Here is a 23,176-nt window from a genome sequence, read left to right as displayed (position 1 = left end):
CCTGCACGAGTTCTCTATAGAGGAGATCCTTTGGGATCGACCATCATCCATTCTCACGACATGACCGAGCCAATGCAGGCGTCTCTGTTTCAGCAGTGCATACATGCTAGGGATTCCAGCTCATTCCAGGACTGTGTTGTTTGGAACTTTGTCCTGCCAGGTGATGCCGAGAATGCGTCGAAGGCAGCACATGTGGAAAGTGTTCAGTTTCCTCTCCTATTGTGAGCGAAGAGTCCATGAGTCGCTGCAGTACAGAAGTGTACTCAGGACACAAGCTCTGTAGACCTGGATCTTGGTATGTTCCGTCAGCTTCTTGTTGGACTCTCTTTGTGAGTCTGGAAAACGTGGTAGCTGCTTTACCAATGCACTTGTTTAGCTTGGTATCAAGACAAAGAGTGTTCAATGTAATTTCTGGGGGGGACTGAATAATAATAATAATAATAATAATAATAATAATAATAATAATAATAATAATAATAATAATAATAATAGAAATAGAAATAGAAATAGAAATAAAATAAACAAAGGATTGGGGGGGCATATATGTATTTGAGTTCAACATTTTCCCAGGGTTGCATGAGGGACAAAAGTTCCAGCTAAACAGATAAATTTAATTTAAAAATGCAATAATAAACATATCGAATACTTTTACTTATTTCGCTTTATTAGTTGGTCCTTACGGTTCAGCCCAGGTCTCAGGATAATTATATAACATTTGGGAAGAAAGATACACCCAAGTAACCCAGCACTAGAGGCCAAGATGGAGAAAATCTCCACGGCCACCATGTATTTTCCCTTGGTGCTCAGGTATGCTGGAACAAAGGACAACCAAACACTGCAAAAGACTAACATGCTGAAAGTGATGAACTTGGCTTCGTTGAAACTATCAGGCAACTTCCTGGCCAGGAAAGCCACAGTGAAGCTGACAAAAGCCAGCAATCCCAGGTAACCCAACACACAATAAAACATATCAGCTTCATGGCATTCCACTACAATTTCTTCCACCATAGAATGCATATCAATATCTGGGAATGGAGGAGCAGTACCTAACCACACAGCAGATATGCTGGCTTGAATCAGACAGCAGGAAAGAACAATGGAGTTGGCGAGTCTTTTTCCCACCCACTTCCTCATCCTGGACCCGGGCTTGGTGGCCATGAAAGCCAGAAGCACAGTGATGGTTTTGGCCAACACGCAGGAAACTGCCACTGAGAAGATGACCCCAAAAGCAGTTTGTCGTAAATAGCAGGTCACTTCCTCAGGCTGACCAATGAATAGCAAAGGGCAGAGGAAGCAGAGCGATAAGGAGATGAGAAGAGAGTAGGTGAGGTGCCGATTGTTGGCTTTGACAATGGGAGTGTCCTGGTTCCTAATGAAAATTCCTAGCACCACAGTTGTGATCAGAGAAAAAGCCAAAGCCAAAACAGCTAACACGATGCCCAAGTTTTCTTCATAAGACAAAAAGTTTAAACTCTTGGGAAGGCATTGGTCTTTGTCCTTGTTTGGATAATGGTCTTCTGAGCATCTGAAACAATCATCCAAGTCTGAAAAATAGAACAGATGGTATCCCAATGTCATGTCAACATGGTTCTTTTTGCCATTTATTTATGTTTATCCCTGACCATCAATATGCGTGTTTTCAGGTTAGCTTAGAAGAATTATAATCAAAGAATAAACTGATACACAGAAACCTTCAAAAGAGAATTCCAGAAGCACAGCAAAATCAGAAAAGCTAAAAGCAGCATAAACAAAACAAAAAAACCTATGCTTGTGTATGTTTTTATAAATGTAAGAATCTGTGCCACAACTAGGATGTCATTATCTCTGTCACACACACACACACACACACACACACACACACACACACACACACACACACACTTCACAACCTTTATTGGCATATAACAAATAAACAGGATAAACAAACAAAATTATAACAATCACTAGAGAAAAACATAGTGAGGCAGGGAAGTCGGAAGTGGTCCAAAAATAGAAAAGGGAAAGAGAAAAAAAGAGATTTCTAGGAAGGGGGGGATATTTTAATAATTTGAGACAAAAAACTAGCAACTGCCTTAGTAACATTTACTTGATTATCGCTAAGCAGAACAAAAAGGGGATCAATAAATGGACTGACAGGATGGCATAAAAAAGTCTCCAAGTACAGCTTTTGAAGTGTACAGTGCACTGGGCAATAGATCAAAATATGCTCTAGCGTATCCAGTTCAAGATGACAAAAGGCACATAATCTGAGGTTCCGAGAAATATGGGAAAATCTGCCAAGGTGATACGAAGAAGGGAAAATATTGAAACGCGCAAGCATAAAAGCCCTTCGAAGGGAGGGGTTTATTAGGGTGACAAAATATTTGGGAGGCTGACCTGGTAAGGGATAGTAACCAAAAAAAGGGGAGAACATACTGGATTCATATCAGTGGAAAAGGAGGCAAACTCTGCTTCCCAGAGCCTAGTTTGAATAAGCTTGTAGGCACTGTTGACATCAAGGTCTGCTAAAGACTCCAAGGAAAGATCTAAAGAATTCAACTTGGAGTCAATTTTTTGAAACCAACTAGACAAAAAAGGGTCATTAAGAAGGGCATCAGATGGAAGTGATAGATGAAGGCGGAGCCAGAATTTAAACGTTAAAGCCCATGCAATAGTTGAAGGAAGGTGAACTCCTAACTCCAGAGCCTGCGTTGCCAATCTGATGGAATTTGGGACTCCTAGAATCCTCCTAAAAAAAACAGCCGCAACTCGGTCCAGGGTACTGTTAGCTGCCGTAACCCAAATGGGAACTCCATATAATAGTTGGGACACAATCTTAGCTCTGAAGCTCTGCAGAGCGGCTGGCACAAACTGGTTACCAGTAGTAAAATGAAACCGGGTAATCGCCTTAAGGTGGTGATGTGAGGTGGCAATGGCTAACTTCCTGTGGGGTGCCCAAGATGATCAGTAATGGAAAAGTAAACCGAGATATTTAAACGTGGGAACTTGCTCGTAGGTGGAATGGCCAAGTCTCCAGGTCGACGGGGACCAAGATTTTGAAAATACAAAGATTTTAGTTTTATTAGCGTTAATAGTTTTTCAGGTCATTGGATGAACAATAATCCTGAAAAATGGTAAGGGATTGACGAAGACCAGATTTGGTAAGTGAAAGAAGAACTGCATCATCCGTGTACAATAAAAGAGGTATGGAAAGACTATTGAGGGAAGAGGGAGAGACGCTTTGGTTAGAAAAATAGGAAGGAAGGTCAGATAAGAAAAGATTAAAAAGTAGAGGGGCAAGGATGCATCCCTGGCGAACACCCTTATCGAGGGAAATGCTATCAGTTAGCGGGCCTGTGGGGCCGGATCGAACTTGACATGAATTAAGAAGGTGGAGACGGCGAATCAGAAATAATAAATGAGGATCAATGCCTCTAAGGGTAAGTTTGTCCCAAAGTAGGGAACTGTTGACAGAATCAAATGCGCCCTTAAGATCAAGGAATGCTACATAAAGTTTCCTACCATAATGGACAAGATATTTTTCAGCTGATTATCTCTGTCTTGTTTTAGAGGACTCAGCTGATGGGAGAAGCAAAATCAATGTGAGATCCTATAAAGTGTATCTTAACACTGCTTTATGAGGTCTCCTACCCTTCTGGTCTGAAATCATCCCATCCGGACATGGAACACAATCGTAGCAACAAAATGGCTGCCCCTCCTTCTTTATTTTGCTATGACCTGGATGGCAGTTGTCATTGCACACAGTAATGGGCAGTACCTATTTATAAACAAAGGAGAAAAAAAATTGGCTATAAATTGGCTATAAAATTATTTATGTTTATCCCTGACCATCAATATGCGTGTTTTCAGGTTAGCTTAGAAGAATTATAATCAAAGAATAAACTGATACACAGAAAACTTCAAAGAGAATTCCAGAAGCACAGCAAAATCAGTAAAGCTAAAAGCAGCATAAACAAAACAAAAAACCTATGCTCGTGTATGTTTTTATAAATTTAAGAATCTGTGCCACAACTAGGATGTCATTATCTCTGTCTTGTTTTAGAGAACTCAGCTGATGGGAAAAGCAAAATCAATGTGAGATCCTATAAAGTGTATCTTAACGCTGCTTTATGAGGTCTCCTACCCTTCTGGTCTGAAATCATCCCATCCGGACATGGAACACAATCGTAGCAACAAAATGGCTGCCCCTCCTTCTTTTTTTTGCTGTGACCTGGATGGCAGTTGTCATTGCACACAGTAATGGGCAGTACCTATTCATAAACAAAGGAGAAAAAAATTGGCTACCAGGCTTGACCAGTCTTTGCCTAAGGTGCCCTCATGATGCCAGCTGTTTGCCATGCAGCACATACCCAATTCCATCCCTTCCATCTTGTAGTACTTGTTGTTTTGCCTCCCCCTCTAGCTACACTACTGACCCTCCCAAGTGGATTCTGTTGCAGCAGCCCAATCCTAAACCCTGGCAGAGGAGCAGCTGTTCCGAAATGGCCACTACTGCATCCTATAGGGCTGGGGCACCTGCCAGAGTCTCCTCAGGTTAAGGGAACGTTTGCTGGTGGCAATGGGTTTCTTCAGAGCTGCACCAGCTATTTTGCTGGCACAGGAGGCCTGTGTCAGGCTTTCTGGGCAAGGACGGGGCACAGGATTCAGTGGCAGAGCCTGCCACTGTCACCACCCGCCTCCCAATCCTCCATTAGGCCTGCCCTCCCCTGCCAAGTTCTGCCCCCTCCCCACCTCCCCTCACCTCCTCCACCCAGAAAAGCCCCACTTCCAGCCGCGGGGTGGAGTTACTTCTGGAGCCACTCCAGCATGGTCTTCTTGGCGCTCAGGCACAGCACCAACCCAGTGGGCTTACTGCCAGCACAGGAGTGCTTTATGGTACTTTTGCACTGGCAGTCGCTGGGGCAGTGCAGCAGCCCCTGGTAATATCCCAGCATAGGATCGGGCCCTAAAGGAGATTAACAGCTCAGTCCTATGCATGACTACTCAGAAGTTAAGTCCATTTGTGGCCAATGGAGGTCACTTCCAGGAAGGTGTGCATAGGATTGCAGCCTTAGGCATGGCTCATTGTAGCAAAACTTGCTTTCTTCTGGAAACATCTAGGGAGGGGTGTAACTGAACAGAAGGGATCCAAAACTGTGGATATTGCTATTCAATTACTTGAGCAGAGGAGTAGCACTTCCTAACAAATGACTATGACCTTAAAAGAGGTTGGAAAAATTATGAAAAAAACAAACAAAATAAAACATGCCTCTGTATTTTTTTGAGTATTCACTAAAGACCTATGCAAGGGAACAACTTAGGTTGCAAGCCACAGTGGTGTAGTGGTTTGGGAAGTGGACTTAGACCTGGAAGATCCAGGTTCAAATCCCCCCTCAGCCATGAAGCTTCCTGGGTGACCAGTCACGTTCTTTCAGCCTCACCTACCTCACAGGGTTGTTGTGAGGACAAAAGGAGGGGTGCAGCTGTGTAAACCGCCTTGAGCTCTTTGGAGGAAGGGTGGTATAAAAATGTGAAAAATAAATAAATAAAAGCCTATACTCACTGGGGAACTAAGCTCCACTGTGCAGAAATGTGTAGGTCTTCAGTGTTAATAAGCTCAGAGATTCTGAATGTGATTCCTCAAGCTGGATGGGAAGGATGATCAAGGGTCCTTAACTGAACACATTCTCACATTCTTGCTGAGCATTGTTTCTTAAATGAAAAATCATATCCCACCTGGTTAAACCATCTGTGCCACGTAATGGCCTCCTCATTAATGGTGAACTGTTTGCCAGGCGGAGACTCTGCATCCACCCTTCCTACTTGCACGCTTAAGAAGGATCGATTTGGGAAAGTCACCCAATTGATAATGTCAAATCCAGCTGCTAATTCACCCTTCTGATCAAAAGTCACCCTGTCCCCAGCACTGTTGTTGAATGAGATTCTTTTCAGGGAAGAGTGAATCTAGATTGGAAGAGGCAAACAAAGATATCTTTTCAGAATGATGAAAAAAGGCAACTAAGATTTTTAAGAGAGATGGAAGAATTTAAGAAAGGGGAATGCTGTATGTAGATATGGGTTTGTTGGCTACTCCCTCAATTGAGTGCATCATTAACTAGTAAAGCAGATGCCCGGTCTTGTCTGATCTCAGAAGCTAAGCAGGGTCAGGCCTGGTTTGTACTTGGATGGGAGACCGCCTGGGAATGCCAGGTGCTGTAGGCTTATACCATAGTCTTTCGAGACTGAAGGTTGCCAACCACAATGACACACAAGTTGCTTTAGATATAGAATATTACCTGCCAGGGTTGTAGTTGGTTTGGAAGAGGTAGGCTATCTCTGTCTAGCATGGCTTTGGGCCTGGATATAAGCATCTTATGCAAAGCATGGGCTACAGCTTGGGCGGCATTGTAGATGCTGTAGCTTTGGCCGGTCATGCTCATTTCAAAAAGAACTCCAGGTAAGCTCTCCAACATCTCTTCCCCAGTGCATCGTTCCTCATTCTCAGAATTAGAAAATGAACAGCCAAATGCTTGTTCCCAGAAGATCCTGATAAACCCATCCCCCTTCCGTGAATTTGGATGTAAGCGCTGAAGGAATGTTCTAAACCCAAGGACTTCATTGGAGTGAATTGCCAAAGACAAGCTGCCATCAAACACTTGAATATCAAAAGCTCTGTGAAATGTCTCTGATGAGAAATCCCAGTGTGCTGTCATAACCCACACCTTACCTATCAATGTGTCTGCCATGTCTTGCAATGTCCTGTAATATAGCAGCCATTTCAAACTTGCAATAGTCTGAGAATCGGCATTTAGAACAAAGACTTGAACTTTGGAGTTGGTCAGTGAAGTAGATATGCTCTGGGTTGGTGCTAATGATTCAAACATGTCTAAAAAATAAGATGTGACTGGTATTTTTGCCATGATGGCTGTACAAATACTGTGCTGGGAGAGTGCTGACATCAAAGTCTGCACAAACATCTCTCCAATATCATTATCTGCAGCAATGATCCCAACCCAGGTCCACTGGAAATGCTGAAGCAGTCGGACGATTCCTCTGTACTGATGTTCTTCATTGGGGACCATCCGATAGAAGGAGGTGAGGTGGTCCATCCCAAGTATCAATGGAGCAAATACAGAGTAGGCAATCTAAACAAAAACACATTAATATTTACAGTGAGGGACTTGTTCGATATTGTACAGATGCTAAATTACAAAGATTCCTCTCAAGTACTAAAGGAAATAGTGAAATGAACAAACACACATATGTGTAAGATTTCATGCTTCTCCCCCCCCCCCTATTATTTTACCTGTGGAACCTTGTAGATGCCTAAAATAATAGCCATTGGAAGAGAAATCTCAGAACGAAGTCCACCAATGACAGCCACCACATCTTTTTGGTGGTCACAGTTGTAGTTGGGAACAATCTTATTCCGCATGGAGAGAAGTTTCAGAGTGTTCTGGTAAGCCATCCGTTCACTAAAGTAACTGTCATAAATGTGGAGTCCCAGAGTGATATTGGGTAGGATTCTGGGGTTCTCATTGATCTCTTTTACTGCAAACACCAAGGACAGGACATGCTGGTAGTTTTTTGGTGTTGCTCTAAAGGAAGAAGTACATTACGATTAAGGCAGATGTTCAACCCTCCAGAAAGCATTTGTTTGAGGATATATTACATATGGCATCACAGCTGAACATTGTTTAGGCTTTAGGTTATGTATCTTTAAAAACTCAGTCAGAAATAAGAGAGGGAAAAATAAATACATTTTTATACATTGCCTTGAACACAGGAAAGACACCGCCTTGAGTATAGGAATGGTGGCAATAAAATATATAGGCACAGTACATCCAAGAAGCATAGACATTGTCCATTAATTTTTTGTTGGGAGAATCAAGGACTAAGTAACTCACATAGAAAACAGTGAGTCTAAAATGTGGCTCTAAAATTTTGGCTGGGTCATGCTCATCTTGCACTGTAGCTTGTAGAGCATGAGAGGATATAGGTGGATGATAAGTATGAAATGTGATGAGAGACATGATAGACACTAATGTGATCTAACAAAGGTCAACAAAATTTCCTTACGCAAGTTCACCAACAAACTTTATTGCAGGGTGTTCTTTGAAAGTTATACTCTCAAAAAAGCAGTCGAACTGAGTAGCAATTGCTCCAATGAATGGGTCTCCTATCTGATAATACTCATGTGGCATCTTGAAGGTCTCCATCAAGGTACACATAGCAGAGCGTGCCTGGTCTTCATTTTGAATCACCTGCAGCAAAAGGAAAAACAGCACCAACAGAAATGTTTCGGCCATCTCAGGCAGTCCTCGATGCAGCATATCCAAAACTGGCTGCTTGACACTTTTTCACCCACTGGCTCCACATTCTTTTCATAAAGGGATATTGGACTAGCCCTGGTTTTCATAATCCAGAATTCCAGCACTGAATGGCACAGGGTGATGTTATATCAGTGTTCAGAACATAATATTTTGTGCGTGCCCTTAGGAAATCCACGTAGGCTTTGGCGAGGTGGAGTGACACCTCGTAATTTGAGAGAACCACTGGGTTCAAAATAAGCCTCTCCGAACACTGTGTTGCGTGAGACACCATTTGCAGCAAAGTTGCACATGAAAACATGTTTTCCAGATCCTTGTCATAAACTGGCGGCCCATGGGAACTAGAAAGAGAAATGGCATAAAAATAGCAATGACATCGCACAATGTAGGCACAGTGTGGCCTGATACATTTTTTTTTTCTGTGACTCATTTATCAAAATTTACCTGTGATGCTGAGTGCATGTCTGGATGAGTGCATGACATTGCTTGTACTGAAGGCAAGAAGGTTCTTGCAGTTCTTAGGAAAAAGCCAGGTTTTAGTTCTGTAGTTTAGTTGTACACTCTCCCTTCACACCTGGCTGATTTAAGAGAAATCTTCCCTTTCATTTTGGGAAAGTTCTCATTAGTCTCACTTTGCTTGAAGAACAGACTTGAGCAGAGAGAGAGCACACTTCCACCCTTGCTGAGCAAGGGGGCACTTGGATCTGCTTTATAACCCCCAAGCCTGACCCAGCATAGGTATCTCTTGCAAGGCACCTCCCTTGTTGATGCTGAACCACATTTGTTTGTGACTGGTTGATCGGCATTCAGAACGATAAAGGGCACAATCCTAACCAACTCTCCAGCACCGAGATAAGGGCAATGCAGCTCTGAGATAAGGGAACAAACATTCCCTTATCTCGAGAAGGCCTCCATGAATGCTTCCCCACCGCAGGATGAAGCACATACCTCACTGGCACAGCAGTGTCAGTCCTGGAAAGTTGGTTAGGATTTGGGCCAAAGTGGGACAGAGGCACTCACTGCCTACTCAGTGCTACAAGTCCAGTGTGCTAAAACATCTATAGAACCTGACCTTTTCCCCAGAATTACAGCCTATAATCCCCTAGTACAATAGGAGTTCCCAAGCAGGGCCTCCAAGAGGAGTTTAATCAGGGAGTACAAAGTTTCTTTGGGACCTCATCCCAAAGAGAGAGTAGAAGGAAGGGGAGGGGATGAAACAGGGCAGGGGGTGGGTTGCAACAGCCAGAAAAAAATCTTTAGAGCCCAGGTCTACCTGTCCATGCAGCATCAGCAGCTAGATACAGTAATATGAGCTGTGTCCCTGAGCACTCCTTCAGGGCAAGCAGATCTACATGCCAAAAAGCTACTGTAGCAGGCCAGTTTCCTCCCAGATTTGACACTGTGTTAAGGTGAGTCACAGATGCATTCCTGGGCCCAGCACATATGGCTTTTGGTAGCAGCAGCAGCTGTGCACCAGCAGCCCCCGCAGGCAGCGAGTCCAGATGAGAGAGGAAAATATCCCAGGAAATTTAAGGGCCCCCTTCTTTGGCTCCTGGACCCTTTTTTTGATCCTAAACCAGGGAACAAATTATGCCCTTTACCCCCCATCTCATGGGCCCTGGTCCCAAGAATCAGAGAGGGGGAGGGGAAATGCAGCACTAGGAACAAGCCTACATCACAAGAGCAATTCTCAGATACAAGTTAGCCACTTTTGGTCACCATTTCTGCTCTTGAGAGTATTTCATGTGTCTACCAAATTCCTTAAAATACAAGCATCCCCATGGTATCCATGGACTCGGTTAACTGTGCTTCTCTGTGGGCCCCGCTCTCCCATGCCCATTACCTTTGTTTAGCTTTTATCCTAGTGCCAAGCAACTCTGTGTCTACTGGAGTCTGGTCCAACAAGAAGCTGACGGAACATACCAAGCTCCAGGTCTACAGAGCTTGTGTCCTGAGTACACTTCTGTACTGCAGCGACTCATGGACTCTTCGCTCACAACAGGAGAGGAAACGGAACGCTTTCCACATGCGCTGCCTCCAACGCATCCTCGGCATCACCTGGCAGGACAAAGTTCCAAACAAAACAGTCCTGGAACGAGCTGGAATCCCTAGCATGTATGCACTGCAGAAACAGAGACCCCTGTGTTTGCTCGGTCATGTTGTGAGAATGGATGATGGCCGGATCCCAAAGGATCTCCTCTATGGAGAACTCGTGTAAGGAAAGCGCCCTACAGGTAGACCACAGCTGCGATACAAGGACATCTGCAAGAGGGATCTGAAGGCCTTAGGAGTGGACCTCAACAGGTGGGAAACCCTGGCCTCTGAGCGGCCCACTTGGAGGCAGGCTGTGCAGCATGGCCTTTCCCAGTTTGAAGAGACACTTGGCCAACAGTCTGAGGCAAAGAGGCAAAGAAGGAAGGCCCATAGCCAGGGAGACAGACCAGGGACAGCCTGCACTTGCTCCCAGTGTGGAAGGGATTGTCACTCCCGAATCGGCCTTTTCAGCCACACTAGGGCGCTTTGTGTGGATTACCCCTGCTAATTACCCTACAGGGGTAATCCACACAAAGACTATGGTATCGCACTCTGAATGGATTACCCCTGCTAATTGGGTAAGAGGCACTTTTTCAAGTGGGTGCTCCTTTTTTAGCAGGGGGAGAGTAACTAGCCAACCTCACCCCAGCACTGTCTGTTCTAGTGGCTGTCTGCTGGTATTCATTTGCATCTTTTTAGATTGTGAGCCCTTTTGGGACAGGGAGCCATTTAGTTATTTGATTTTTCTCTGTAAACCGCTTTGTGAACTTCTAGTTGAAAAGCGGTATATAAATACTGTTAATAATAATAATAATAATAATAATAATAATAATAATAATAATAATAATAATAATAATAATGTCACTCCCGAATTGCCCTTTTCAGCCACATTAGACGCTGTTCCAGAACCACCTTTCAGAGCGTGATACCATAGTCTTTCGAGACTGAAGGTTGCCAACAAGAGAGCATGTATATTACTTATGTAAGGGCCCAATCCTATCCAAACTTCCAGTTCTAATGCTGCCATGCTAGCAAGTGAACTTTGCATCCTGTGGTGTGGGGGCATTATGGAGGCCTCCTCTAGGTCAGGAAACACTTGATCCCTTACCTCCTGGTTGCATTGTGGCTGCTTCAGCGCTGGAACGTTGAAAAGACTTGGGCACTAAGCCACGGGATAGATCTTGCCTATGATATGTTGTTATGATATGTTGTTATTAACAAATATTAACATATTTCTTTTCCTTCTCCATGCCTTCTTTGACCTGTGTTTCATATTATGCTGCATTGACTCTGTTTTCATGTCTCTTATTGTATTTTTATTGCAATTTTCAATTACTGTAATGAACATCAATACGCATTTTTTTGATTAGACAAGGAAAATTTTTTAAAAACATTTTAAACTTGGTTTGAATTTAGCCCTGACTGTTGATGGGCCAGTGAATATATTTTATTACCTACGCTATTATTTTCAGCCTTCTCATTTTTTTTCTTGAGAGTTTCTTGATATCTTCAAAGCCTATGAAGTGAACACATTTTTTTCTACAATTGAAATGTAATGCCATATATTATTGTTATGAATATTTCTATGCCACTTTTCAACAACAACAACAAATTAGTTACAAAGCTGGTTAATAGCAAAATAAATCAATAAATTGCTCCCTGTGTGCAAGGGTTCACAATCAAAGAGGCAGAAGAGACGCTATTGGAAAGGGTGCCATGTTTGGGTCAAGAGGGACAGTTGCTTTTTCTAACTAAATATAAGAGGACACCACTTTAAAGGTGCCTTTTTGTTCAATTACCAGGATTTAACATAATGAGTTGTTAGTTGGCAACCTTCAGTCTCGAAAGACTATGGTATCGCACTCTGAATGGTGGTTCTGGAACAGGGTCTAGTGTGGCTGAAAATGCCGATTCGGGAGTGACAGTCCCTTCCACACTGGGAGCAAGTGCAGGCTGTCCCTGGTCTGTCTCCCTGGCTATGGGCCTTCCTTCTTTGCCTCTTAGCCTCAGCCTGTTGGCCAAGTGTCTCTTCAAACTGGAAGAGGCCATGCTGCACAGTCTGCCTCCAAATGGGCCGCTAAGAGGCCAGGGTTTCTCACCTGTTATTTGATTTTTCTCTGTAAACCGCTTTGTGAACTTTTAGTTGAAAAGCGGTATATAAATACTGTTGATTGATTGATTGACCTGTTGAGGTCCACTCCTAAGGCCTTCAGATCCCTCTTGCAGATGTCCTTGTATCACAGCTGTGCTCTACCTGTAGGGCGCTTTCCCTGCACAAGTTCTCCATAGAGGAGATCCTTTGGGATCCAGCGGTCATCCATTCTCACAACATGACTGAGCCAAAGCAGGTGTCTGTTTCAGCAGTGCATACATGCTAGGGATTCCAGCTCGTTCCAGGACTGTTTTGTTTGGAACTTTGTCCTGCCAGGTGATGCCGAGGATGCGTTGGAGGCAGTGCATGTGGAAAGCGTTCCGTTTCCTCTCCTGTTGTGAGCGAAGTGTCCATGAGTCGCTGCAGTACAGAAGTGTACTCAGGACACAAGCTCTGTAGACCTGGAGCTTGGTATGTTCCGTCAGCTTCTTGTTGGACCAGACTCCAGTAGACACAGAGTTGCTTGGCACTAGGATAAAAGCTAAACAAAGGTAATGGGCATGGGAGAGCGGGGCCCACAGAGAAGCACAGTTAATCGAATCCATGGATACCATGGGGATGCTTGTATATTAAGGAATTTGGTAGACACATGAAATACTCTCAAGAGCAGAAATGGTGACCAAAAGTGGCTAACTTGTATCTGAGAATTGCTCTTGTGATGTAGGCTTGTTCCTAGTGCTGCATTTCCCCTCCCCCTCTCTGATTCTTGGGACCAGGGCCCATGAGATGGGGGGTAAAGGGCATAATTTGTTCCCTGGTTTAGGATCAAAAAAAGGGTCCAGGAGCCAAAGAAGGGGGCCCTTAATTTTCCTGGGATATTTTCCTCTCTCATCGCTGCCTGCAGGGGCTGCTGGTGCACAGCTGCTGCTGCTACCAAAAGCCATATGTGCTGGGCCCAGGAATGCATCTATGACTCACCTTAACACAGTGTCAAATCTGGGAGGAAACTGGCCTGCTACAGTAGCTTTTTGGCATGTAGATCTGCTTGCCCTGAAGGAGTGCTCAGGGACACAGCTCATATTACTGTATCTAGCTGCTGATGCTGCATGGACAGGTAGACCTGGGCTCTGGCTGTTGCAACCCGCCCCTGCCCTGTTTCATCCCTTCCCCTTCCTTCCCCTCTCTCTTTGGGATGAGGTCCCAAAGAAACTTTGTACTCCCTGATTAAACTCCTCTTGGAGGCCCTGCTTGGGAACTCCTATTGTACTAGGGGATTCTAGGCTGTAATTCTGGGGAAAAGGACTTGTTCTATAGATGTTTTAGCACCCTGGACTTGTAGCACTGCGTAGGCAGTGAGTGTCTCTGTCCCACTTTGGCCCAAATCCTAACCAACTTTCCAGGACTGACACTGCTGTGCCAGTGGGGTATGTGCTTTATCCTGCGGTGGGGAAGCATTCATGGAGGCCTTCTCGAGATAAGGGAATGTTTGTCCCTTATCTCAGAGCCCTTATCTCAGTGCTGGAAAGTTGGTTAGGATTGTGCCCTTTATCGTTCTGAATGCCGATCAACCAGTCGCAAACAAATGTGGTTTAGCATCAACAAGGGAGGTGCCTTGCAAGAGTTACCCATGCTGGGTCAGGCTTGGGGGTTATAAAGCAGATCCAAGTGCCCCCTTGTTCAGCAAAGGTGGAAGTGGGCTTTCTCTCTGCTCAAGTCTGCTCGTCAAGCAAAGTGAGACTAATGAGAACTTTTCCCAAAATGAACCCCGATCGCCCAATTGAAGGGTGATCGGAGTCTGTTTAGCCTGACCTGGAACACAAGAGTCTCCTCCGAGTAGGGGAGTGGAAGAGGGCTAGAGCTGGCGGCTATGGGGGGCCTGTTAAAAGGCATAATACCCAGCCCTCTTCCTCCTTTGCATGTGGGCGCCATGGGAACACCCACCCACCTGCCCTAAAGGCAGTCCGAATTTTACTGGTCGCCGTTTGGGGCTGGGTAGGAATTTTTTGCTGCCTTCCAAGATTGGCCAAGGGGCAGGCAGTTTTATTGCCTTTCCCAGACTGTCATGGGCTGGGGGTTGCCCCCCCTTTCAAGCTGCCATTGGTCACTTTAAGAAGGCAGGTGGTGTGGGTTAGGAGGCGTGAAGTGGACTTCAGGCATGCACCTTCAGGCGGCATAGGCAGGGCAGAACCCAATTTCAGTCCTCAGGGGCTCGGTGGCACGAGGACGTAGACGGGGCCCTGGCCGGGACCGCGGGGTCCACCTCAGAGGCTCAGTGACTTGAGGTGGCAAAGCCCACGGTCCGGCTGCCTTCCCCTTAAGGGAAAGACATGGATGAGTTGTGCCGCCCAACAACGGGGCGCGACTTGGAGTTGAGTGCATACCCGCCTGGGGGCAGATGTGTTCTGGTACTGCCCAGAGGTCCCACCTCCGCACCACAGGGGGCTTCGCTGCCTTGGATGCTGCAGGTCTCAGCTTCCTCTTCTGTTGTAACTGCTAAATCAAGTGGCCCTTTCTCCCATACCTGTTGTCTCGAGTGTTCATTGGACGGTGCGAAAACAAAGGCAAGATTTCTCTTAAATCAGCAAGGTGGGGAGGGATAGTGTAGAACTAGACTACAGAACTAAAGCTTGGTTGTTTTTTTTTCCTAAAGCCTGCAAGAACTGAGGCATTCTTGCCTTCAGTACAAGCAATGCCATGCACTCATCCAGACATGCACTCAGCATCACAGGTACATTATGACAAATGAGTCACAGAAAAAAAATATATATCAGGCCACACTGTGCCTACATTGTGTGATGTCATTGCTATTTTTATGCCATTTCTCTTTCTAGTTCCCATGGGCCACCAGTTTATGACAAGGATCTGGAAAACATGTTTTCATGTGCAACTTTGCTGCAAATGGTGTCTCACGCAACACAGTGTTTGGAGAGGTTTATTTTGAACCCGGTAGTTCTCTCAAATTACGAGGTGTCACTCCCTCTTGCCAAAGCCTACGTGGATTTCCTAAGGGCACGCACAAAATATTATGTTCTGAACATTGATATCACCCTGTGCCATTCAGTGCTGGAATTCTGGATTATGAAAGCCAGGGCTAGCCCAGTATCACTTTATGAAAAGAATGTGGAGCTAGTGGGTAAAAAAGTGTCAAGCAGCCAATTTTGGATGTGCTGCATCGAGGACTGCCTGAGATGGCCGAAACATTTCTGTTGGTGCTGTTCTTCCTTTTGCTGCAGGCGATTCAAAATGAAGACCAGGAGCGCTCTGCTATGTGTACCTTGATGGAGACCTTCCAGATGCCACACGAGTATTATCAGAAAGGAGACCCATTCATTGGAGCAATTGCTACTCAGTTCGACTGCTTTTTTGAGAGTATAACTTTCAAAGAACACCCCGCAATAAAGTTTGTTGGTGAACTTGCGTAAGGAAATATTGTTGACCAAAGTTAGATCACATTAGTGTCTATCATGTCTCTCATCACATTTCATATTTATCATCCACCTATATCCTCTCATGCTCTACAAGCTACAGTGCAAGATGAGCATGACCCAGCCAAAATTTTAGAGTCACATTTTAGACTCACTGTTGTCTATGTGAGTTACTTAGTCCTTGATTCTCCCAACAAAAAATTAATGGACAATGTCTATGCTTCTTGGATGTACTGTGCCTATATATTTTATTGCCACCATTCCTATACTCAAGGCGGTGTCTTTCCTGTGTTCAAGGCAATGTTTAAAAATGTATTTATTTTTCCCTCTCTTATTTCTGACTGAGTTTTTAAAGATACATAACCTAAAGTCTAAATGTTCAGCTGTGATGCCATATGTAATATATCCTCAAACAAATGCTTTCTGGAGGGTTGAACATCTGCCTTAATCGTAATGTACTTCTTCCTTTAGAGCAACACCAAAAAACTACCAGCATGTCCTGTCCTTGGTGTTTGCAGTAAAAGAGATCAATGAGAACCCCAGAATCCTACCCAATATCACTCTGGGACTCCACATTTATGACAGTTACTTTAGTGAACAGATGGCTTACCAGAACACTCTGAAACTTCTCTCCATGCGGAATAAGATTGTTCCCAACTACAACTGTGACCACCAAAAAGATGTGGTGGCTGTCATTGGTGGACTTCGTTCTGAGATTTCTCTTCCAATGGCTATTATTTTAGGCATCTACAAGGTTCCACAGGTAGAATAATTGGGGGGGGGGGAGAAGCATGAAATCTTACACATATGTGTGTTTGTTCATTTCACTATTTCCTTTAGTACTTGAGAGGAATCTTTGTAATTTAGCATCTGTACAATATCGAACAAGTCCCTCACTGTAAATATTAATGTGTTTTTGTTTAGATTGCCTACTCTGTATTTGCTCCATTGATACTTGGGATGGACCACCTCACCTCCTTCTATCGGATGGTCCCCAATGAAGAACATCAGTACAGAGGAATCGTCCGACTGCTTCAGCATTTCCAGTGGACCTGGGTTGGGATCATTGCTGCAGATAATGATATTGGAGAGATGTTTGTGCAGACTTTGATGTCAGCACTCTCCCAGCACAGTATCTGTACAGCCATCATGGCAAAAATACCAGTCACATCTTATTTTTTAGACATGTTTGAATCATTAGCACCAACCCAGAGCATATCTGCTTCACTGACCAACTCCAAAGTTCAAGTCTTTGTTCTAAATGCCGATTCTCAGACTATTGCAAGTTTGAAATGGCTGCTATATTACAGGACATTGCAAGACATGGCAGACACATTGATAGGTAAGGTGTGGGTTATGACAGCACACTGGGATTTCTCATCAGAGACATTTCACAGAGCTTTTGATATTCAAGTGTTTGATGGCAGCTTGTCTTTGGCAATTCACTCCAATGAAGTCCTTGGGTTTAGAACATTCCTTCAGCGCTTACATCCAAATTCACGGAAGGGGGATGGGTTTATCAGGATCTTCTGGGAACAAGCATTTGGCTGTTCATTTTCTAATTCTGAGAATGAGGAACGATGCACTGGGGAAGAGATGTTGGAGAGCTTACCTGGAGTTCTTTTTGAAATGAGCATGACCGGCCAAAGCTACAGCATCTACAATGCCGCCCAAGCTGTAGCCCATGCTTTGCATAAGAAGCTTATATCCAGGCCCAAAGCCATGCTAGACAGAGATAGCCTACCTCTTCCAAACCAACTACAACCCTGGCAGGTAATATTCTATATCTAAAGCAACTTGTGTGTCATTGTGGTTGGCAACCTTCAGTCTCGAAAGACTATGGTATAAGCCTACAGCACCTGGCATTCCCAGGCGGTCTCCCATCCAAGTACAAACCAGGCCTGACCCTGCTTAGCTTCTGAGATCAGACAAGACCGGGCATCTGCTTTACTAGTTAATGATGCACTCGATTGAGGGAGTAGCCAACAAACCCATAGCTACATACAGCATTCCCCTTTCTTAAATTCTTCCATCTCTCTTAAAAATCTTAGTTGCCTTTTTTCATCATTCTGAAAAGATATCTTTGTTTGCCTCTTCCAATCTAGATTCACTCTTCCCTGAAAAGAATCTCATTCAACAACAGTGCTGGGGACAGGGTGACTTTTGATCAGAAGGGTGAATTAGCAGCTGGATTTGACATTATCAATTGGGTGACTTTCCCAAATCGATCCTTCTTAAGCGTGCAAGTAGGAAGGGTGGATGCAGAGTCTCCGCCTGGCAAACAGTTCACCATTAATGAGGAGGCCATTACATGGCACAGATGGTTTAATCAGGTGGGATATGCTTTTTCATTTAAGAAACAATGCTCAGCGAGAATGTGAGAATGTGTTCAGTTAAGGACCCTTGATCATCCTTCCCATCCAGCTTGAGGAATCACATTCAGAATCTCTGAGCTTATTAACACTGAAGACCTACACATTTCTGCACAGTGGAGCTTAGTTCCCCAGTGAGTATAGGCTTTTATTTATTTATTTTTCACATTTTTATACCACCCTTCCTCCAAAGAGCTCAAAGCGGTGTACACAGCTGCTCCCCACCTGTTGTCCTCACAACAACCCTGTGAGGTAGGTGAGGCTGAGAGAACGTGACTGGTCTAAGGTCACCCAGGAAGCTTCATGGCTGAGGGGGGATTTGAACCTGGATCTTCCAGGTCTAAGTCCACCTCCCAAACCGCTACACCACCCTGGCTTGCAACCTAAGTTGCTCCCTTGCATAGGTCTTTAGTGAATACTCAAAAAAATACAGAGGCATGTTTTATTTTGTTTGTTTTTTCATAATTTTTCCAACCTCTTTTAAGGTCAGAGTCTTTTGTTAGGAAGTGCTACTCCTCTGCTCAAGTAATTGAATAGCAATATCCACAGTTTTGGATCCCTTCTGTTCAGTTACACCCCTCCCTAGATGTTGCCGGAAGAAAGCAAGTTTTGCTACAATGAGCCATGCCTAAGGCTGCAATCCTATGCACACCTTCCTGGAAGTGACCTCCATTGGCCACAAATGGACTTAACTTCTGAGTAGTCATGCATAGGACTGAGCTGTTAATCTCTTTTAGGGCCGATCCTATGCTGGGATATTACCAGGGGCTGCTGCACTGCCCCAGCGACTGCCAGTGCAAAAGTACCATAAAGCACTCCTGTGCTGGCAGTAAGCCCACTGGGTTGGTGCTGTGCCTGAGCGCCAAGAAGACCATGCTGGAGTGGCTCCAGAAGTAACTCCACCCCCCAGCTGGCAGTGGGGCTTTTCTGGGTGGAGGAGGTGAGGGGAGGTGGGGAGGGGGCAGAACTTGGCAGGGGAGGGCAGGCCTAATGGAGGATTGGGAGGTGGGTGGTGACAGTGGCAGGCTCTGCCACTGAATCCTGTGCCCTGTCCTTGCCCAGAAAGCCTGACACAGGCCTCCTGTGCCAGCAAAATAGCTGGTGCAGCTCTGAAGAAACCCATTGCCACCAGCAAACGTTCCCTTAACCTGAGGAGACTCTGGCAGGTGCCCCAGCCCTATAGGATGCAGTAGTGGCCATTTCGGAACAGCTGCTCCTCTGCCAGGGTTTAGGATTGGGCTGCCCGACTGCTTAGGATTGGGCTGCTGCAACAGAATCCACTTGGGAGGGTCAGTAGTGTAGCTAGAGGGGGAGGCAAAACAACAAGTACTACAAGATGGAAAGGATGGAAATGGGTATGTGCTGCATGGCAAACAGCTGGCATCATGAGGGTACCTTAGGCAAAGACTGGTCAAGCCTGGTAGCCAATTTCTCCTTTGTTTATGAATAGGTACTGCCCATTACTGTGTGCAATGACAACTGCCATCCAGGTCACAGCAAAAAAAAGAAGGAGGGGCAGCCATTTTGTTGCTACGATTGTGTTCCATGTCCGGATGGGATGATTTCAGACCAGAAGGGTAGGAGACCTCATAAAGCAGCGTTAAGATACACTTTATAGGATCTCACATTGATTTTGCTTCTCCCATCAGCTGAGTTCTCTAAAACAAGACAGAGATAATGACATCCTAGTTGTGGCACAGATTCTTAAATTTATAAAAACATACACGAGCATAGGTTTTTTTGTTTTGTTTATGCTGCTTTTAGCTCTTCTGATTTTGCTGTGCTTCTGGAATTCTCTTTTGAAGGTTTCTGTGTATCAGTTTATTCTTTGATTATAATTCTTCTAAGCTAACCTGAAAACACGCATATTGATGGTCAGGGATAAACATAAATAAATGGCAAAAAGAACCATGTTGGCATGACATTGGGATACCATCTGTTCTATTTTTCAGACTTGGATGATTGTTTCAAATGCTCAGAAGACCATTATCCAAACAAGGACAAAGACCAATGCCTTCCCAAGAGTTTAAACTTTTTGTCTTATGAAGAAAACTTGGGCATCGTGTTAGCTGTTTTGGCTTTGGCTTTTTCTCTGATCACAATTGTGGTGCTAGGAATTTTCATTAGGAACCAGGACACTCCCATTGTCAAAGCCAACAATCGGCACCTCACCTACTCTCTTCTCATCTCCTTATCGCTCTGCTTCCTCTGCCCTTTGCTATTCATTGGTCAGCCTGAGGAAGTGACCTGCTATTTACGACAAACTGCTTTTGGGGTCATCTTCTCAGTGGCAGTTTCCTGCGTGTTGGCCAAAACCATCACTGTGCTTCTGGCTTTCATGGCCACCAAGCCCGGGTCCAGGATGAGGAAGTGGGTGGGAAAAAGACTTGCCAACTCCATTGTTCTTTCCTGCTGTCTGATTCAAGCCAGCATATCTGCTGTGTGGTTAGGTACTGCTCCTCCATTCCCAGATATTGATATGCATTCTATGGTGGAAGAAATTGTAGTGGAATGCCATGAAGCTGATATGTTTTATTGTGTGTTGGGTTACCTGGGATTGCTGGCTTTTGTCAGCTTCACTGTGGCTTTCCTGGCCAGGAAGTTGCCTGATAGTTTCAACGAAGCCAAGTTCATCACTTTCAGCATGTTAGTCTTTTGCAGTGTTTGGTTGTCCTTTGTTCCAGCATACCTGAGCACCAAGGGAAAATACATGGTGGCCGTGGAGATTTTCTCCATCTTGGCCTCTAGTGCTGGGTTACTTGGGTGTATCTTTCTTCCCAAATGTTTTATAATTATCCTGAGACCTGGGCTGAACCGTAAGGACCAACTAATAAAGCGAAATAAGTAAAAGTATTCAATATGTTTATTATTGCATTTTTTAATTAAATTTATCTGTTTAGCTGGAACTTTTGTCCCTCATGCAACCCTGGGAAAATGTTGAACTCAAATACATATATGCCCCCCCAATCCTTTGTTTATTTTATTTCTATTATTTCTATTATTATTATTATTATTATTATTATTATTATTATTATTATTATTATTATTATTATTATTATTATTATTATTCAGTCGTCATCTCCCAGAAATTACATTGAACACTCTTTGTCTCGATAACGAGCTGAACAAACGCATCGGTAAAGCAGCTACCACGTTTTCCAAACTCACAAAGAGAGTCTGGTCCAACAAGAAACTGACGGAACATACTAAGATCCAGGTCTACTGAGCTTGTGTCCTGAGTACACTTCTGTACTGCAGCGAGTCATGGACTCTTTGCTGACAACAGGAGGGGAAACTGAACGCTTTCCACATGCGCTGCCTCTGAATTCTTTTCCTTTCTATAACATGCAATGCTATTGTTGAGAAGCTTAAATCAGTCACAGAATACTGAATGGATTAACTCTTCTGTATGAAAGGCAGTGTGTGTGTGTGTGGGGGGAATGCGACTGTTCCTGCTTTTTTATTTATAATGCTTGACTAGTATACATTACTGAAAAAAAAACAAAGAGCTATAATTTTACATTTAACCCTCTCAACTACAATTTCCTTCTTGGGTGCTCCACATAGTAAATCCCCTGTTGTTTCTTGTATCTGGTGCAATGCAATTCTGTACATGTTTACCCCATGATTTTCAAGATATGAAATTAGTTTTTACCACTCTTCCCTCTCTCTCCATTAGAGCTTCATTCTCTATTTCTTTGCTCATATCTCTGCTCTTTATTTATTTTTTTAATTTCCTTTTTCAAATTCTGTCTAAGGTTGTTACCCTTGTTTTCCCATACATTCTTACTAGTGTGTCTAGTGTGGATGAAACCTGCACTGGAGATGAGAAGTTGGGGAGCCTGCCTCAAACCTTATATGAAATGAGCATGACTGGCCACAGTTACAGAATCTACACTGCAGTCCATGCTGTGGCACACGCTCTACATGCTGTTACCAAAAGCAGACTCAAACACACAGTGTTGCTGGAACCTCTGAATGTGCAACCATGGCAGGTAATTTCATCCCAGATAGACCAAGTTATTCTCTCACACAAGTTGATCTATCAATCTCGATGCACGAGTAAGCTTCTGATTTGTGTTAAGAAGAGATTATGCTCACTGATGCTCTGTGTGAAACCATTTGGTATTGTGTCAGTTGCTTGATTATCCAAATAGCTAATATTTTCTTTTCTGATTTACCCTTCCTCATTTTTTAAATGAACAGAATGGGGGCTTTAATAGAATTTTAACAAAAGGAAGGAGATGTTTTTACAGTCAAAAACAAGTAATGATGTCAATCTGAGTAACAGTCCAATCCTATGCACATCTACTCAGAAGTAAGTCCCATTAGAGTAAATTGGGCTTACTCCAAGGAATGTGTGGATAGGATAGGGCTGTATAACATGTATTTGTCAGCATCATTCTCAAGAGTCCACAATTTCACATTTCATTTTCTCCTTCAACCTAGCTCCATAGCATTTTGAGGATCATCTCCTTCAACACCAGTGCTGGAGACACAGTGCGCTTTGACGAACATGGAAAATTCATTGTTGGTTTTGAGCTCACAAACTGGGTAACTTTCCCAAATAACTCTTTTCTGAGAGTCAAAGTTGGAAAGCTGGATCCGTGGACTTCTCTAGATAAACAGTTAACATTTAATGAAGATACAATTGTGTGGCACAGACGTTTTAACCAGGTGAGGTCCATATATCAACCAATTGCCCCATATAATAAATGTTTGTTCCAGTAGTAACACCACATTGCTGGATCTCTTGAGACAAACACCAGCATGAGTCTGTTCCAGCCCCCCCCCCCCAACAAAAATTCCTTACCTGACCAGTGCTACAGTGCTGAGGATCCAGGAATCAGCTCAGCCAGGAACATCCACTGATAGACAAATCTCATAAGAACATAAGAACAGCCTCACTGGATCAGGTCATAGGCCCTTCTAGTCCAGCTTCCT

General features: G+C 44.1%; 2 protein-coding genes across 2 annotated transcripts; one reads left to right on the top strand and one right to left on the bottom strand.

The window, feature by feature from the left end:
• Positions 1-648: 648 nt before the first annotated feature.
• On the bottom strand, positions 649-8,771 carry LOC136653237 (vomeronasal type-2 receptor 26-like). The gene is made up of 7 exons (XM_066630145.1): positions 8,754-8,771; positions 8,059-8,243; positions 7,286-7,577; positions 6,276-7,124; positions 5,716-5,943; positions 4,124-4,250; positions 649-1,544 (listed from the first exon to the last, which is right to left on the bottom strand). The coding sequence occupies exons 1-7, from the start codon at positions 8,769-8,771 to the stop codon at positions 649-651; spliced, it is 2,595 nt and encodes an 864-aa protein (XP_066486242.1).
• Positions 8,772-14,762: 5,991 nt separating this feature from the next.
• On the top strand, positions 14,763-21,080 carry LOC136653236 (vomeronasal type-2 receptor 26-like). The gene is made up of 7 exons (XM_066630143.1): positions 14,763-14,840; positions 15,669-15,853; positions 16,332-16,623; positions 16,785-16,992; positions 19,295-19,398; positions 19,683-19,809; positions 20,185-21,080. Exons 1-7 carry the CDS (start codon positions 14,763-14,765, stop codon positions 21,078-21,080), a joined length of 1,890 nt encoding a protein of 629 aa, XP_066486240.1.
• The last annotated feature ends 2,096 nt before the right edge of the window (positions 21,081-23,176 follow it).

Source organism: Tiliqua scincoides, chromosome 5 (assembly GCF_035046505.1).
Source record: "Tiliqua scincoides isolate rTilSci1 chromosome 5, rTilSci1.hap2, whole genome shotgun sequence".
In the NCBI taxonomy this organism is placed as follows: domain Eukaryota; kingdom Metazoa; phylum Chordata; class Lepidosauria; order Squamata; family Scincidae; genus Tiliqua; species Tiliqua scincoides.
This window is presented reverse-complemented; position numbering and strand designations above follow the sequence as displayed.